This window comes from Lepidochelys kempii, chromosome 2 (genome assembly GCF_965140265.1).
Source record: "Lepidochelys kempii isolate rLepKem1 chromosome 2, rLepKem1.hap2, whole genome shotgun sequence".
Taxonomy (NCBI): domain Eukaryota; kingdom Metazoa; phylum Chordata; order Testudines; family Cheloniidae; genus Lepidochelys; species Lepidochelys kempii.
The window spans coordinates 105,527,523-105,544,088 of NC_133257.1; the positions used below are offsets into that span (position 1 = coordinate 105,527,523).

General features: G+C 41.8%; 1 protein-coding gene across 1 annotated transcript in view; it reads right to left on the bottom strand.

Moving 5' to 3' along the window:
* Positions 1 to 16,566, bottom strand: part of SCGN (secretagogin, EF-hand calcium binding protein) — a 52,450-nt gene that overhangs the window by 22,309 nt on the left and 13,575 nt on the right. Inside the window, exons 3-6 of the mRNA XM_073329449.1 lie at positions 4,365 to 4,457; positions 4,052 to 4,141; positions 2,430 to 2,486; positions 863 to 940 (exon numbers count right to left, since the gene is read on the bottom strand). Coding sequence (XP_073185550.1) covers positions 863 to 940; positions 2,430 to 2,486; positions 4,052 to 4,141; positions 4,365 to 4,457 — 318 coding nt within the window. The remainder of the gene's footprint in view (positions 1 to 862; positions 941 to 2,429; positions 2,487 to 4,051; positions 4,142 to 4,364; positions 4,458 to 16,566) is intronic.

Below are 16,566 nucleotides of genomic sequence, written 5' to 3' on the forward strand. Positions count from 1 at the left end.
TCCCTTTTGTGGGGGAGTTGAAAGGTACGGTCATAAGTGGACATGTGAGATTTGATAGTAAAACAAAAGGAAGTTAAATTAGTTCTCGAGTTAGATATAAATGGTCTAATTTGAAGTCATGGGTGCTTATGAATATGTCACAAATTGTTTATGAAAGTAGTATTAGTTGAAGCCTTTGATGGAACTCGGATGACATCATCCACTTCATTACTGACATCAGAAATGAACTATTTTTCTCTGAGTTTGTTTCTTATGCTCTCTCTCACACACACACACCCCTCCCCACCCTCCCCACCGCACACAATTTTCAAATGTGGGAACCTAAGTTGTTTGCATAAAACCCACATTTGTGCATACAAAGTGGCTGATTATGCAAGCAGATGGGTACATATGTTATGCACACAACTACCCATTTTGCATATACAAATGCCTGCTTGCAGCCACAATGTTGTGGATACATCGTAACCACCAATGATTACAAGTATGTGTGTGTTCATTCCTGAAGATCAGGCTTAGATTAGTGAATTTCAAAATGCCGCTGCTTACCCAAAAAGCTGTTACCAGTAGCAAGTTGAGGATTACATGATGGCTGGAGGGAGGAAGGGAAGGAGCTGGAAAGCCTGCAAGGATGTGGGGTGAAGAAGGGAACTAGCAGTGCATTGTGGGTTTTAAGGAACAAGAGATCTGAAAGTCTGTGTGTGGGTTGGGAGAGACAGCGTCTATGCAGGGAGAGGGAGCTGAGGGTTGGGTCTAGGTTGTGTAAATATGAAGGTAGCTCCTTAGCTGAACTTTTGAGCAAGTTTAGACAGAGTTTGATTTGTCTGAAATTCTAGTCACAATAAATGATACTCTCTTTGCTTACCATTGTATCAGTGTATTCTTCCAGCTTTGCCTCAGGAATTATCTTTCTGTGCTGCAAAAAGAGATCTCCCAGGAAGTCCTATTGACAGAAAAGAATCAGAGTAATAGACTTTACCCTTTGGAGTTCAAGGAATAATATTAAAAACTGAGGCCCCAATTCAGCAATTTACTTAAACACATGCCTAACTCTGAGTACATGAGTAGTTCCATTGGCTTCAATTTAATTTAAATTTGTTTGATCTTTTGGTTTTTTTAGTTGATATGTAGTGTTAAAATACATTTTAAAATAATCAGATACTCCCATAACAGACATAAGGGAACCGTGAATTAGAGGATCAGCTGTATGAGGGGACAGTGTATTTTTTTTGGTAAGTGATATTTATTACTTCCCAAACACTTTACTTTCCAAATAAACTTAAATCATTATGGCCCCAACTCAACAAAGCACTTAGGACCAGACTTTTAAAGGTGTTTAATCACCTAAATCCACACTTAAGCATAAACACATGATCTCTCTCAGCATCTGCACAGTGTGCCCAGCCATTTGATAGCATCATCATCAGCCAGGTGAAGAGCCAGTAGCCCGCTGTTGAAGTCAGCAGGCACTCGTCAAGGATGTGCGACATAGTCTGAAGTTGACTGCATCTACATCACAAGTTGTTAGAGAAACCCATCTGAAACATCAGGGGAGTGTGAGATGAGGCCAAAGTCATCAGTACCATAACGTCTTGCTATGCTGAAAGCAACGTAAGTTTCTTGCAAACAAATTACGTCGGTACTGTGACGAGTGGCTAAGGACTAATGACTCTGCATTGGCTGCTGACAGACCCTCAACATTAAGCTGAAGAATTCGAAGCATCGGTCCAATGGCTCACAAGTCAAAAGATGGCAATACATTGGAGTTAGTCAGATGGCATGTGACCCAGATTCATGGCCGAATTTGCTGCCCAAGTGCTTTGCAGACCAAGGATAGATCTGAACATGGTGAAAAGTGAAGCGTTTGATTAAGTGCTTTCCTGAATCGGACTTGGGCCTGAAAATGAAATAAATGTTGAGCCAAATCCTGCCCCCACCTTTGCAGGCACAGAAAACCATTTATTAATAGGCACAACAGTAATTAGCTAGTTAATAAAATGGAACTGCTGTGGCTCTGTTCTGCAGGGGTTGGAGAGGGGAGGTGGGCTAGGGACTGTGCACATTTGTAAGATATGGAGAAGTGCTCTGGTGGTTGTCTCTACAGCAGCCCAGAGGTGATTGGGGGGTGGGTGGGAAGGGATGTAAACCCAGGGATGGGGGGAAGAAGTGAGGCACAAAGGTGAGCTCAGCCGGTCCACAAATAAGAGGATCTACTGGTCAGTTCCTCACACAGCCATGCAAGAGAACCACAGATCCAGCAGCTATAATTACAGCCAGTGTGTTTTCTAGTGATTGATGGCTACAGAACAATTTTAAAATGCCATTTATCAAGCTCACGAAAAGGCAGTGGAATTACTAAAGCCAGTGGAAAGACTCCCATTGATTTCAGTGGGTTATAGATCAGGCCCAAAGAGAGGATTAAAATAACTTACTTTGAGCTCGCCAGCTGAAATAAATCCACTGCTATCAGCATCATATTTGCGCCAAATCTGGAGGGGAAAAATTGGTAAGACCACATGAATTTTGCACTTAATCATCAAAGAAGTTGATTATCTCATACATATCTTATCTAGGTCACATCTCACTCAGTTCCATAATTTGCATATAGCCATATTATTGAGTACTTAATTCACTATGGACAAAGTAAAATAATTCACATACAGTGTTTTTTACTCTTATTTTGATGTTGACAGAACAGTGTATAGCACACTGTGGAAAAAAAATCTGCAATCAGCTATTTATTACAGACAGTCTCTTTCTATAAAGGAAAAATATAATCAGACTGAGAACCTGATCAAAATTGTGTACCTAATTTGTGCACAAAGACATCATGGTTGCATACTCAAAGTGGTAATTTGCCTGTGTAAATGATGCATAACTGGTCATTGTGTCCACAGACACCCAATTTACATGTCAATCAAGATTATATATTCAGTTTGGAAATCAAGCCTTTGAGTAGAGGAATATATTTAAAAATAAAGTTTTTTTTAATAATGGCTTTTAAAAGCTCTCACTACTCTGGAGCTTTTCCTATAGGAGTAAGTCGCTCAATGTCTATGAAGAAGCCTTGCAAAATACTGTTTGGCTATTCACCCAGGTGGGGTATTTTTGTTTTTTGTAGGCAAGTAATTTTAATGAGCAAGTGTAATGTCTTTTGTTATAACCATCATCCTAATAAAGGGAAGCAAGTAGATTTTGTCTGGGCTGGTCAATTTTCATGAGTGTTGCAAGGCTGATATAGAGTTTCTGCAGCAGCTAGCAATGCCAAGAATATAGGACCAAATCCTCCCCCAGATTTGTGAAGCTGTTCAAAAGCTGGTAGATCAGGCCACTTGATTTCCCCAAATGTAGGGGAACTCCTTGGGTGGTCTAGAGTTGCCATAATGGCTCTCACTCTGCTTCCTTCCTGGCCCCCCTTGTGCAGGAGTGTGGCAAGGAAAAGGAGGCATTCCAAGGGCATCCCTATGCCCCAGTGCTCCCCGACTGACAGAATTGCACTGGCTGTCCACAGCCCCACCCCACAGCCACTTAACAGATTCCTCAATCCACTCTAAATTGTGCCTTGGAACTAAACTGACATCTCCAGAATCAGAGAAGAGTGCCAGTACCAAGGTGGCTCAAAACCTTCTTTGCCAACCCCCACTGATCTTTGTCCAGTGCACAAATGATAGAGCCAAGGATCTGACCCCAGCTCTCTAAAGGGTTAAACTGTTCAGTGGGTTGCTATAGAAACCTTTCATCTCTGGAGAAAATGGACATGTATCTTTAAGAAAGTCTGCAAAGTGCAAGCATCTACTATATGCATCTCCTGGTTTTGCCCAGCCTATCTATGGTATCTCTGTCTTTTGAGCATTCCTACCAGAATGTGCACAACTTCAACAGCTAAGAAAATGCAGCCTTCAAAAATAACACTGTTTTCCTTACTGAACATGAATTTGTACAAAATTCCACAGATGTCCAATATACTAATCTACTTTAAATAAGAGTCTGCTTATAGGTGCCATTCGGAATAATTGACAGCAACATACAAGGGATGAAGGCAAAAGACACACACCCGCATAAACTCCACACTGTTGTCCAAGGGTGTTTCCCGTCGGAAAAGCAGCAGAAAGTTCTCATCCTCTGGCAAGATCATATATGCAAGCTAAAAGAGGCAGGTAAAGATTAGAGCAAACTTACATGATGCTATGCAGAAAATAAAAGATGAACATGTTTCCATGTAAATTATACTTTGAGCAAGCAATTTGAAATTTACATACAACCTGGCTTATCTCTGTGTCCCCCACTTCCCCCCCAATTTCCCAATTATGCATGATCCATTTTCTAATTTCACTGCCTTTCAGAAAAGAGATATTTTGGGAGTTTACCTCGTGTATTTGTAAACGTCCATCTGCAGTGACATCATAGGCAGACATGAATCGCTCTTTCACCCTTTGAAGCTTTTCCTCTGTTATGGCATCCTGCAGTTTGAAAAAACCACACACACTCTCAGACAGAATCACTTCGGGCACCAGAACATCTCCTGGATGAAATTTACTGTCACAACTGTCCCATATATGAATGTTACATCATTTAGAATTCTCAGTGCAGTGCTTCTATTGGTCCATACACAGATGCCACATAGGATAAGTTTTAGAAAGGAGCCCTTACGTGTAGCTCAGTGGCTCATAAACAGTATGATGGAGGCTTATTTCAGGCACCTGGAGATGCCTAAATGTTTCAGTGTCATTCTCCTTAGCTAGTTGGTCCACACAGTGCAACTGTGTTCCTCCCGCCTTCCCCCACCCCCTGGGAGTATGTATTACAAGAGCTATAATGTCCATTTTACTCTTGTACTTTATGGATTAGAGCAGTTTCCTGGGAAATACATCTTTGTACTTTTTCATTAGGACATTTGGCTTAGTAGATGTTGGTGACACTGTAGCTGGCTTGTTTCTTACTGTTATTACCAATGTGAATGAACATCTAGAACTGCTCTGAAACTAAGCCCTCGAGGTATCAGTGTTTATTATATGGAATTTTAAACATCCTGCATTCTTTGTGCTTGCATATCCAATGACTTATTCCCCATTCAAACAATTTCTAGGTGGTGAATGTGAGAAGTTGAGAGTTTAACCGTTTATATGATTTGGCAGGTATTATACTGACTTGTAGCCAATTTAACCTGCCAACATTTTTGAACAACTGGTCTGGCTGGGCTGCACCTCTTGTGATACTAAAGCAGCTACACCTAAGATATTATTTTGGTTAGAAAAACTCAAGCAGAGATGCAGAGATAGGGAGAAGATATTTAGTGGTCATACGCACAGCATCCAAAAAGAAATACACCACAGCTGACCATTAGGATTTCCAAAGGAGTTATCTCCCATAATTTCAGATAAATAGAACTAGCAAGGCAGTCTGAATAGAAATACCCATTTATATCACACTTCTCTGCTTCCCCACTTGGCTAGTTCAGAGAATCATCATTACCCCTTGTCTGTCTACTGTGGGGTTCATATGCCTTCTTCTGAAGCATTGTGGCCTCTGTCAGACAGAATAGTGGTGAACCTTAGGTCTCATTCAGTATGGTAATTCTTAGGTTCTTATGACAGGTAGTCCTAGAAAAAAGAAAAGGAGTACTAGTGGCACCTTAGAGACTAACCAATATATTTGAGCATAAGCTCCGATTAAGTGAGCTGTAGCTCACGAAATCTTATGCTCAAATAAATTGGTTAGTCTCTAAGGTGCCACTAGTACTCCTTTTCTTTTTGCGAATATAGACTAACACGGCTGCTACTAGTCCTAGAAAAGTGAGTACTATTAAGATAATTGCCATGGCTGCATATCACTTGATTTAAGGACAAGGGACGTATTAAAATCATAATCGATTGATATAAAGAATGAATACCAGTTCTGTCTCCCACTGCTGAGGGTGATGAAGCCAGAGATATTTAGAGCTGAGGACCAAGCATAGGAAAGACTGAGCACATGGGGATGTCAGATCATGGGACTAGAAGCCAGGAACTCCTGAGTTCCAGTCCAAGTGCTGACACTACGGCTTTGTGGGGTCTTGGGAACTCACTTAACCTCTCTGCTTCAGTTATCCTATATGTAAAATGGGGATCATAACTACTTGCTTCACAGTAGTTAATGTTTATAAAGTGTTCTGAGGATGACAAATGTGGAAATTATTGTTAATTTAACTAATTATTATTGCAGCAGCTTTCCAGGGTTTAAACGTGGCAACAACAGAAGGAGTTGTCATTGGGCCCTGAGTCAGCAAAACACTTAAGAATGGGCTCAATTAGCATTTACATCCACTTTGCACTGTCAAAGGTACAAGGCTGTAGAGAATCAGGCCCTCAATCTTTCATTCCAGAACAATTAATAAACTTCTTGCAGCTAACATGGTTGTGCTGAAGGCACAATGCCTAAGGCTAGCACTGTACTATCACTGTTAACCCACAAGTGAATATTTTGAAAACTTGCTCCCTGCTGAAATGAATTACAGTAAGGACACCCATGCCTTGAATCTCACAAATCTATTTGATACCATGCAGAATAATCAGTAGTCATGTGTGACCCAGGAACCTTTTGGTGCCAACTGGCTGAGGGAAAGGGGATTCATAGGGTGTTAATAGGGATCCACTGGATCAGATATATGCATATTAAGTTCACCAAAGTGTGGTGTGTGAGGTCTCTAATAAGAGCCAGTAGCCCACTCATCACCCCAATCATTTCAAAATGTACATATGGATAATAATTAAGGAGTTAGAGATCTATACTGGAAATTATATTCTCAAAGACTTGAAGTTAAGGCAGATAACCAAGAGGTGACATGACTTCAACAGGTTCCTTTCAAACAGGAAGTAGTAGATACTTAGCTCTGTCTGGTCATGTGTATTGGACATTGTATGTCTCACAATGCAGGCCTATTTGCATCCTGAGCCCAATACCCACTGCAATATTTACAGGAAGAAATAAACAGCAGGAGGGGATCCTGTTTACCAGTAAAGACAATCGAGTCTGGGGTATACCTGGGAGTGCAGAGGTACAGTCTAGATTTTTCACATAGGAGAGAAGCTGACAGTGTGACTTGTCTCATGAAAAAGGGATCATAGCCTGTGTGGCTGGAAAGTGTTGGTAATACTTTATTAGACACAAGGATCTTGTTAATTAAGCCTAGGTTCTAGAATGTGTTATGATTTGATTTTATGTATTTTCTTCCAGTACTTCTACTTGCTATCATTCAAATTTCTCTGCTTCGTTGAACTAACTTATTTGTTTTCACTATAAACTTACCTAAGTGCTGTGTGTCAAGGGGAACAGTGGTCTGAGGTGTACCTGTAAGATGGGTTGTACTATTCCTTTGGGATCAGTGAATCTGTGAACACTTTGAGCGTCCAGTGAACAGGGGCTGGACGGTCCAGGGAGACCTCAGAGGGCTTGGGGGTTGGAGTGTGCCTATTGCCAACCTGTAGAATCAGAGTGGGACATGCATAGTCTTAGGGGAGAGTGTTTGTGTTGCCCATGGCAGTGGAGGGGACTCTGAGCAGGCACAGACAAGGCTTCCTCATGCTAAGGCCAGTTGGTAGCAAAGTGCTTCACAGCCCTGAGTACCCCTGGGGAAGCATCACAATATGATGGTACCAATTTCCAGCTGGTACAAAAGAATACTACTGTGTAGGATTTTTCCCCTTAGAACCTCTGCCACAGTCAGCAGTAGTCACTGTAGTACAGTAACATCAGGATTTCACAGATGAGAGAATGGAACCATGATTAGATTATGGGCTTGCCTACACTTGAAGTGCTACTTGAAGTGGTGCAGCTGCACTGCTGTAGTGCTTCCATGTCAACATTTCTTATGCTGACAGGAGGGGCTCTCCCATCGGCATAGGTAATCCACCTCCCTCACCGGCAGTAGCTAGGTTGACTGAAGAATGCTTCTGTTGACCGAGCACTGTCTATACCTGGGATAGCTGGGTCAACCTAACTTTTTAGTGCAGACTATGCCAGGAGTCGGCAACCTTTCAGAAGTGGTGTGCCGAGTCTTCATTTATTCGCTCTAATTTAAGGTTTCGCGTGCCAGTTATACATTTTAACATTTTTAGAAGGTCTCTTTCTATAAGTCTTTAATATATAACTAAACTATTGTAGTATGTAAAGTAAATAAAGTTTTTTAAATGTTTAAGAAGCTTCATTTAAAACGAAATTAAAATGCCGAGCCCCCCGGTCTGGTGGCCAGGACCCGGGCAGTGTGAGTGCCACTGAAAATAAGCTCACGGGCCGCCTTTGGCACGCGTGCCATAGGTTGCCTACCCCTGGACTAGGCCATACATACACTGGAACTGAAGTATCTACCCTCTACACATACTTCAGTCAATATGCTCATGCATCTTTGTATTTGTCTGATCACATTCGGACATCTTCCCCAAACCTGATGCTACATTTTTATGACATAAAATATGAGCTAGTGCTCATCACTGCTTTTGAAAATTAAGACCCGATCCTCAAATGGATTTCAATGAACATTGGGAGCATAAATACCTTTGAGGATCTGGTCCTGACTTCCATGGGACTACTCATGTGCTTAAAGTTACACATATGCTTACATGCTTTGCTGGATTGGGGTCTTTCTTTTCCCTCTTTGTTCCCAACACATCGTGCATCTTTAGAAGTGCCTGCTGTTTTTCAAATGCCCTTCACCCATCAATAGTAAAGAGCTCTGTTTTATTTCATTATGACATAAGAACATAATTTGATTTCTCTTTATCTGACTTCACAGCAAAAAAAGATCTCAACAACTCTCTCATGCATGAGAACGTTATTGGTCTATACATTTATTATACAATGCCCTTCACTGGGCATCCTACATTGAAATCAAAAGGATTTTGTTAATCAAATAAATATCTTCTGTTTATAAATGTCAAGTCCAATTCATTAATAGAGAATAGCTCTACTGAAAAGAATGAAGTAGCTCTTCTGACCTGGTTGTATACATCAATTGATGATGTGAGTGAGTGTGGAGGATGGATGGATAGACAGGCAGACAATCAAAAAAGTGGGGCACTTTTGAAGAAACACAATACTGTTTTCTTTCACCTCAACATTATAACTCTTTCTTGTGGTATTTAAATTGGCTTCAAGAGCAGAACACTTCCCAGGCATTAGGCAAGCATATCAGTTACTATTTTCAATAGCCTGGCAAACTACTCTGAAATTATCCTCCTCCATGCCCAGTAGGATAAGCTATTTTTGAAACTATAATCATCACTGATATTTGAAAAAATGTGGTGTGGAATTCAAACTGGTGTTTTATTATAAAAGCTTGTTGTTCAACCGTGTCAGCTTTTAACAACTTCATTGAATTTTAGCTCCGTAAGAGCATTGACAATGAGAATAAAAATAGGATTTTTTACAATTAGCTGTCTTATTGGATAAATCGCTTAAAGATGCATCATTTGGAATGTATGCAAATCATGGCACCATTAGCTTTCGGTCCAGATGTTCTTCAGTATGACAGGTGTTTCAAAGCTGCCCTCCCTCTCTATGCAGCACCATTCTCTTTCTTGTAATGTAAAGGTAACAGCAGTATATTACTATCACTAAGCAGATCATTTTACTTCTGGAGATCAAAGGCAGAGTCAAAAATGCACAATCTGGGTTTTCTGAGAGGTATGCTAGAAGATATATGCATATTAAGTTCACCAAAGTGTGGTGTGTGAGGTCTCTAATAAGAGCCAGTAGCCCACTCGTCAGAAGATACTGCTGTAGTTTGAAAGGTAACTGCTAGCCCGCATTAGTGCTCTCCTCCTCCTCCCTACCCCCAAATCTTGCGTAACTGGAGACTGTTCATATTACAAGGAGAAGAAGTGAGAGAGAGAGCGCACTCCAGACCGACAAACATCAACTACATAGAAACAGGGACCACACTGATCAGAGCCAGGTGTGACAATAACAGAAAATGTGGAAGTGGAAGATGTGTTAAATGGCTTTTATGTTTCAGTTTTCACCAAAAAGTTTAGTAGCAATTGGACATCTAACTTAATGAATGCCAGTGAAAATGAAGTAGGATTGGAGACTAAAATAGGGAAAGAAAAGTTAAAAATTTCTTAGACAAGTTGGATGTCTTCAAATCACCACGGCCTGATGAAATACATCCTATAATACTCAAGGAGCTGACTGAGGAGATATCTGAGCCATTAGCGACTATCTTTGAAAAGTTGTGGAAGGACTGGAAAAGGGTAAATATAGTGCCAATCTATAAAAAGAGGAATAAGGACAACCCAGGGAATTTCAGACCAGTCATCTTAACTTCAGCACCCGGAAAGATAATGGAGCAAATAATTAAGCAATCAGTTTGCAGACACCTAGAAAATAATAAGGTGATAAGTGACAGTCAGCATGGATTTGTCAAGAACAAATCACGTCAAACCAACTTGATAGCTTTCTTTGACAGGGTAACAAGCCCTGTGGATTGAGGGGGGGGGGCGGGGGGAGGAAGGGGTGCGGTAGATGTGGTATATCTTGACTTTAGTAAGGCTTTTGATACTGTATTGCATGACCTTCTCATAAACAAACAAGGGAAATACAACCTAGATGGAGCTACTATAAGATGGGTGCAGAAGCAATTGGAAAACTGTTCCCAGAGAGTAGTGGTTCACAGTCAAGCTGGAAGGGCATAGAGAGTGAGGTCCCACAGGGATCAGTTCTGGATCCAGTTCTGTTCAATGTCTGTTTACATTGGACATTAGCAAAAACTTCCTGTCAAGGTAGTTAAATCTCTGTCATTAGAGGCTTTTAAGAGCAGGTTAGACAAACAACTCTCAGGGATGGTCTAGATCAGGGGTTCTCGCAACAAATTTTTTGGCGGCCTCAGAGTGGCCACTCTCACTGGTGGCCATACTGACACTTTTTCCCTAAAATACTTAATTAACTTTAGGAAAAACAATTAAATATGCACAGAAATACATTACAATGATTTGGATGTGTATTTGTAGGGGTTTTTTTTGGCAGACTGAACAACAAAAATAATGCTGCCTTCCCTTTCGGCCCCCCTCCATCCAGAGCTTAGTGGGTCCTGGGGCTTGCTGTGGAAAGTGATATTTGTATATTTGTTAATATCACAGCTATGAAAAATGATAAGTGATATTAACAAACATACAAATATCTCTTTTCACAGATAGCTAGTAAGTCTGCTGTGAAAAGAGATACTTGCATGTTTGTTAACATCACTTTTCTCAGCAAGCCCCAGGACTCATTAAGTGCTGGATGGGGGGGGGAAGGGGGAGGCAGTGGAGGCCCCGGGGCAATGTGGGGGATGGATGCGGGTTCGGGGGAGGCAGCGGGGGCCCGGGGTAATGGGGGGATGTATGTCAGGCCAGGAAGGCAGCAGGGTCCTGGGTGGGCCGAGGAGGAGGGATGGATACAGGGCCATGGGAGGCAGTGGGGGCCAGGGGCAATGGGAGTGGGTGATGAGCCCCACTGTTGCATGGCCAGAGCCAGGGCCTGTTGTCTGCTGCCATGTGGCCAGGGCTCAGTGCCCACAGCCAGAACCCGGAGCTGGGGACAGGAAATGTGTGGCTGGAGCCAGCAATTGGAGTCCGCTGCCATGCAGCCAGAGCTGTGGGTCAGCACCCAGGGCCAGTGCCTGCTGCTGCAGGGCCAGAGTCCGGAGCTGGGTGCCAGAGCCCAGGAGTGCATGGCTGGAGCCACGAGCCAGTGCTCGCTGCTGCACGGCCAGGGGTTGGCACCTGGGGCCAGCTCCCACCACAGTGTGGCCTGGAGCCAGGGAACAGAGCTGTGGGTCGATGACTGCTGCCGTGCAGCCGGGGCAGGGGATCAGCACTAGGGGTTGGGCCACATAGCTGGAGTCCGGGGCCAGCACCCGCCACCGCATGGCCGGAACTGGGGGCCAGAGGCTGACTGAAGCTCCATGTCTGGAGGCAGGGGTCAGCACCTGCTGCCCTCTGGCCAGAGCCAGGGGTTGGAGCCCAAAGCCCCATGCTTGCAGCCTGCAGCTGGGCCTGGGGTTGGCACCTGTGGCTGGTGCCTGCAACTGCACGGCCGAAGCCCAGGACTGGAGCCGGGAGCCAGCACCTGCTGCTGTACAGCTGGAACCAGGGGACAGAGGCTGAAGTCCCACAGCTGGAGGCCAGGGCTGCGTGGCCAGAGCCAGTGGGAGTCAGTACCTGCTGCCCCGCAGTCAGAGCCCTGGGCCTCATGGCCAGATTCCTGAACTCCTGCCGCTGGAGCCTGCCGTCCAAAACCCCTCCCCACAACGTGGGTCAAGAACTCACCTTGCTCCTGCAGTGCTGTGCCCCTCTCTAGAGGTGGTGCAGGCGGTGCATCCAGGAGCAATAAAGAGAGAGGAGGAGGGGCTGATACTTCCCCCCCCCCATCACCACCCAGGAGGCTGTCGTGGCTGCACTAAAAGCTCCTGGTGGCCTCATATGAGAAACGCTGGTCTAGATAATACTAGTCCTTCCTGGACTAGATGACCTCTCGAGGTCCCTTCCATTCCTATGATTCTATATAAAGCAGGATTGTTAAAACAACCCATCCCCGCTGGAAAGTAGGTTGTGTGGGTTTTTTTTTAAAAATTATTAACTAGCTATTCAACAAAGTTGGTACAAACAGAAAAGGCAAAGCCAAACAAGCTCTGGTTTCATAAGTCTAAAGGTTACATTGAATTTGTTTCAGAACTGTCTATTACAGTGGGCAGCAAATGCTATAGTGACCGTAGAGTTCTGACCTGGAAAGTGCCTCTAGAAATAGCTTGATAGGATTCTCCGCCTATTTTCTTTATAAACTGGTGGGATGATTTGGCAGCAAATAAACAGCTGTAGTCAAGCATAGTCTTTCTCAAGGGTTTGTGGTGCCATTATTGTGTAGTCACCATCCAGAGCAGAATGGCACTTCAAGGTTGCAGAAGCACTTCCATTCTTACTATCCTCCCACCACTATGGGCTGAAATATTCTAGACATGTTCTGTCTGATAACTTTATTTTTGGAAAGTTTTAAGCAAAAATGCTTCAGTGCTTTCTCTGGGCAGTCTCTGCTGGCAGGGCTCCTATGTATTTCCAACAGCAAGCTCAACCTGCCCTCCTCTGGGGGTGGACTTCTGTGCTAACACTGCCTGCCTTCCCCCGTAGGGCATGTGTGAGAATCCTGGGGTGGCCTGGCCTGGATGGGAGGTGTGTGAAATTTGCCCATTTAATGTTGCCTATAGAATACAGGAACATTTTTAGAGATGAAAATTTTTAGCTGTCAAAACTAGGCCTGTCAATTAATCACAGTTAACTCACACGATTAACTCAAAAAAATTAATTGCGATTAAAAAAATTAACCGTGATTAATTGCACTGTTAAACAATAGAATACAAATTGAAATATATTAAATATTTTTGATATTTTTCTACATTTTCAAATATATCTATTTCAATTACAACACAGAATACAATACAGAATACAAAGTGCACAGTGCTCACTTTATATTATTTTTTACTACAAATATTTGCGCAGTAAAAACGATAAACAAAAGAAATAGTATTTTTTCAATTCACCTCATGCAAATACTGTAGTGCAATCTCTTTATTATGAAAGTGCAACTTACAAATGTATTTTTTGTTACATAACTGCACTCAAAAACAAAATAATGTAAAACTTTAGAGCCTACAAATTCACTCAGTCCTACTTCTTGTTCAGCCAATCACTAAGAGAAACAACTTTGTTTACGTTTATGGGAGATAATGCTGCCCACTTCTTAATTACAATGTCTGAAAGTGAGAATAGGCATTCACATGGCACTGTTGTAGCTGGCGTTGTAAGATAATTATGTGCCAGATCGGCTAAAGATTCATATGCTTCGGCCATCGTTCCAGAGGACATGCTTCCATGCTGATGACACTTGTTAAAAAAATAATGTGTTAATTAAATTGGTGACTGAACTCCTTGGGAGAGAATTGTATGTCTCCTGCTCTGTTTTACCTGCATTCTGCCATATATTTCATGTTATAGCAGTCTAGGATGATGACCCAGCACATGTTGTTCATTTTAAGAACACTTTCACTGCAAATTTGACAAAATGCAAAGAAGGTACCAGCGTGAAATTTCTAAAGATAGCTACAGCACTTGACCCAAAGTTTAAGAATCGGAAGTGCCTTCCAAAATCTGAGAGGGACGAGCTGTGGCGCATGCTTTCAGAAGTCTTAAAAGAGCAACACTCTGATGTGGAAACTATAGAACTCAAACCACCAAACAAGAAAATCAACCTTCTGCTGGTGGCATCTGATTCAGATGATGAAAATGAACATGCGTCGGTCGGCATTGCTTTGGATTGTTATTGAGCAGAACTCGTCATCAGCATGGACGCATGTAACTCTGGAATGGTGGTTGAAGCATTAATCGACATATAAATCTTCAGCACATTTGGCATGTAAATATCTTGCGATGCCGGCTACAGCAGTGCCATGCAAACGCCTGTTCTCACTTTCAGGTGACATAAACAAGAAGCAGGCAGAAAATCTTCTGCAAATGTAAACAAACTTGTTTGTCTGAATGATTAGCTGAAAAAGAAGTAGGACTGAGTGGACTTGTAGGCTCTAAAGTTTTACATTGGTTTGTTTTTGAATGCAGGGTTTTTTTGTACATAAAAACATTTATAAGTTCAACTTTCATGATAAAGAGATTGCACTACAGTACTTGTATTAGGTGAATTGAAAAATACTTTTTCTTTTATTACAGTGCAAATATTTGTAATAAAAATAAATATAAAGTGAGCACTCTACACTTTGTATTTTGTGTTGTAATTGAAATCAATATATTTGAAAATGTAGAAAACATCCAAAAATATTTAAATAAATTGTATTCTCTTATTGTTTAACAGCATGATTAATTACACAATTAATTTTTTTAATTGCTTGACAGCCCTAGTCAAAACACAGTGTGAGTATAATTAAGGGAATTTTTCTTCCGTAGAAAGGGGCAAACAGGATCAGATAAAATAAGAATTGCTTCAAACTTTGCTCAAAATTAGGCATATGGAGATTGTGGCTATTTGAGGAGGAATCAAAAATGACACCAAGTCTGCAAGCTTAGGAGCCAAGGATAGTACGATAGTATTAGATTAGATTATAATGGTGACTGAACCAAGCCTGGAAGAGGGATTTTTACTTTTACCCCTTAGCTATCATCACGTGAACAATAAAACTTCAGAGACACTGGCTTAGGTCCCAATCCAGCGGAGTGCTGAGTATCTCTTGAGAGCAGCTGAACATCCTCAATGGCCAGCAAAGTCTATGGTAATTGAAGGCACACCACTTTTTAGGGTCAAGTCCATAACAATTATGTTATTAGCAAACAAAAGATTATATAATTTTGCCATGAAAACATAAACATCTCTAAAAAATACGGCACATGGCATTTCTCATAAATCGCTTGATTTAAGGACAATTTTTTTTATAAGAACATTTCTTATTAAGGATAATACTCCACAAAGCTTTGCATGGAAAAACTACTGTAATTCAACCCACAATAGTAAGTACATTTTCTCCTGTTCACATCTGATCCTGTCCTTCAATTTTGTGAAAAATCCTTTAAAAATATTTTACATCAGAAATGTAATTGACATATTAATACTTCTCATTATGATGGAAAGGACAGGTTCACCTTTTTATCCCCACAGCGTTTAATTTCTTAAGGATGGTTGTCCATAACCTTCTGGAAACTTGACAGTAATCTCTCTCCTTTTATCAAATTTTTTTCTTTTGGGTGCCCTTGCCCCCACGTTCTCTCATATTTCTTTGCTTGTTAAGAGAGCTGTGCTGCTGGTAGTGATTTATTTTAATGAAAACACAGTGATGAATCATTTGTTTTGGAAAAAATAAAATGTGCAGAGAATCACAGGGACTTTAGAACTTGATGTAAGGGTAGGTCTAATTTAGGATACGCCAACCTTGAGAGTATCACTTTAATCAAGAACAGGTCATGTCATTAACATTCTCCCCCACATGAGGAGATGGAAAATAGAATTTTTCCCTGCAATTAAGTAGGTACATCACATGTAGGGGAAAAAAAGTCTAAAGCATTGAAAAATGCTTGTTTGCAAGTGATTTTTTTATTTTTAAATTCCCAACTTCCCTTGTTCATTGGTACAAAAGGCAGGCAAATTGCACCATTCAATTCTGTCTGCAGCTAGCTGTCAGTGTCTGCCAAACTGGAACAACAAATCCTTGGACTAATTCAGACCTCACTTGGGGTATGTCTACACTACGAAATTAGTTCAAATGTATAAAAGTAGGTTTTGTAGAAAGCATTTTTATACAGTCGATTGTGTGTGTCCCCACACAAATTCTTTAAGTGCATTTAGTCGGCGAAGTGTGTCCACAGTATCGAGGCAACCATCGACTTAAGGAGCGTTGCACTGTGGGTAGCTATCCCGCAGTTCCTGCAGTCTCCGCCACCCATTTGACTTCTGGGTAGAAATCCCAATGCCTGATGGGGCAAAAACATTGTCGCGGGTGGTTCTGGGTACATGTTGTCAGGCCCCCCCCTTCCTTCCGTGAAAGCAACCGCAGAAAATTGTTTC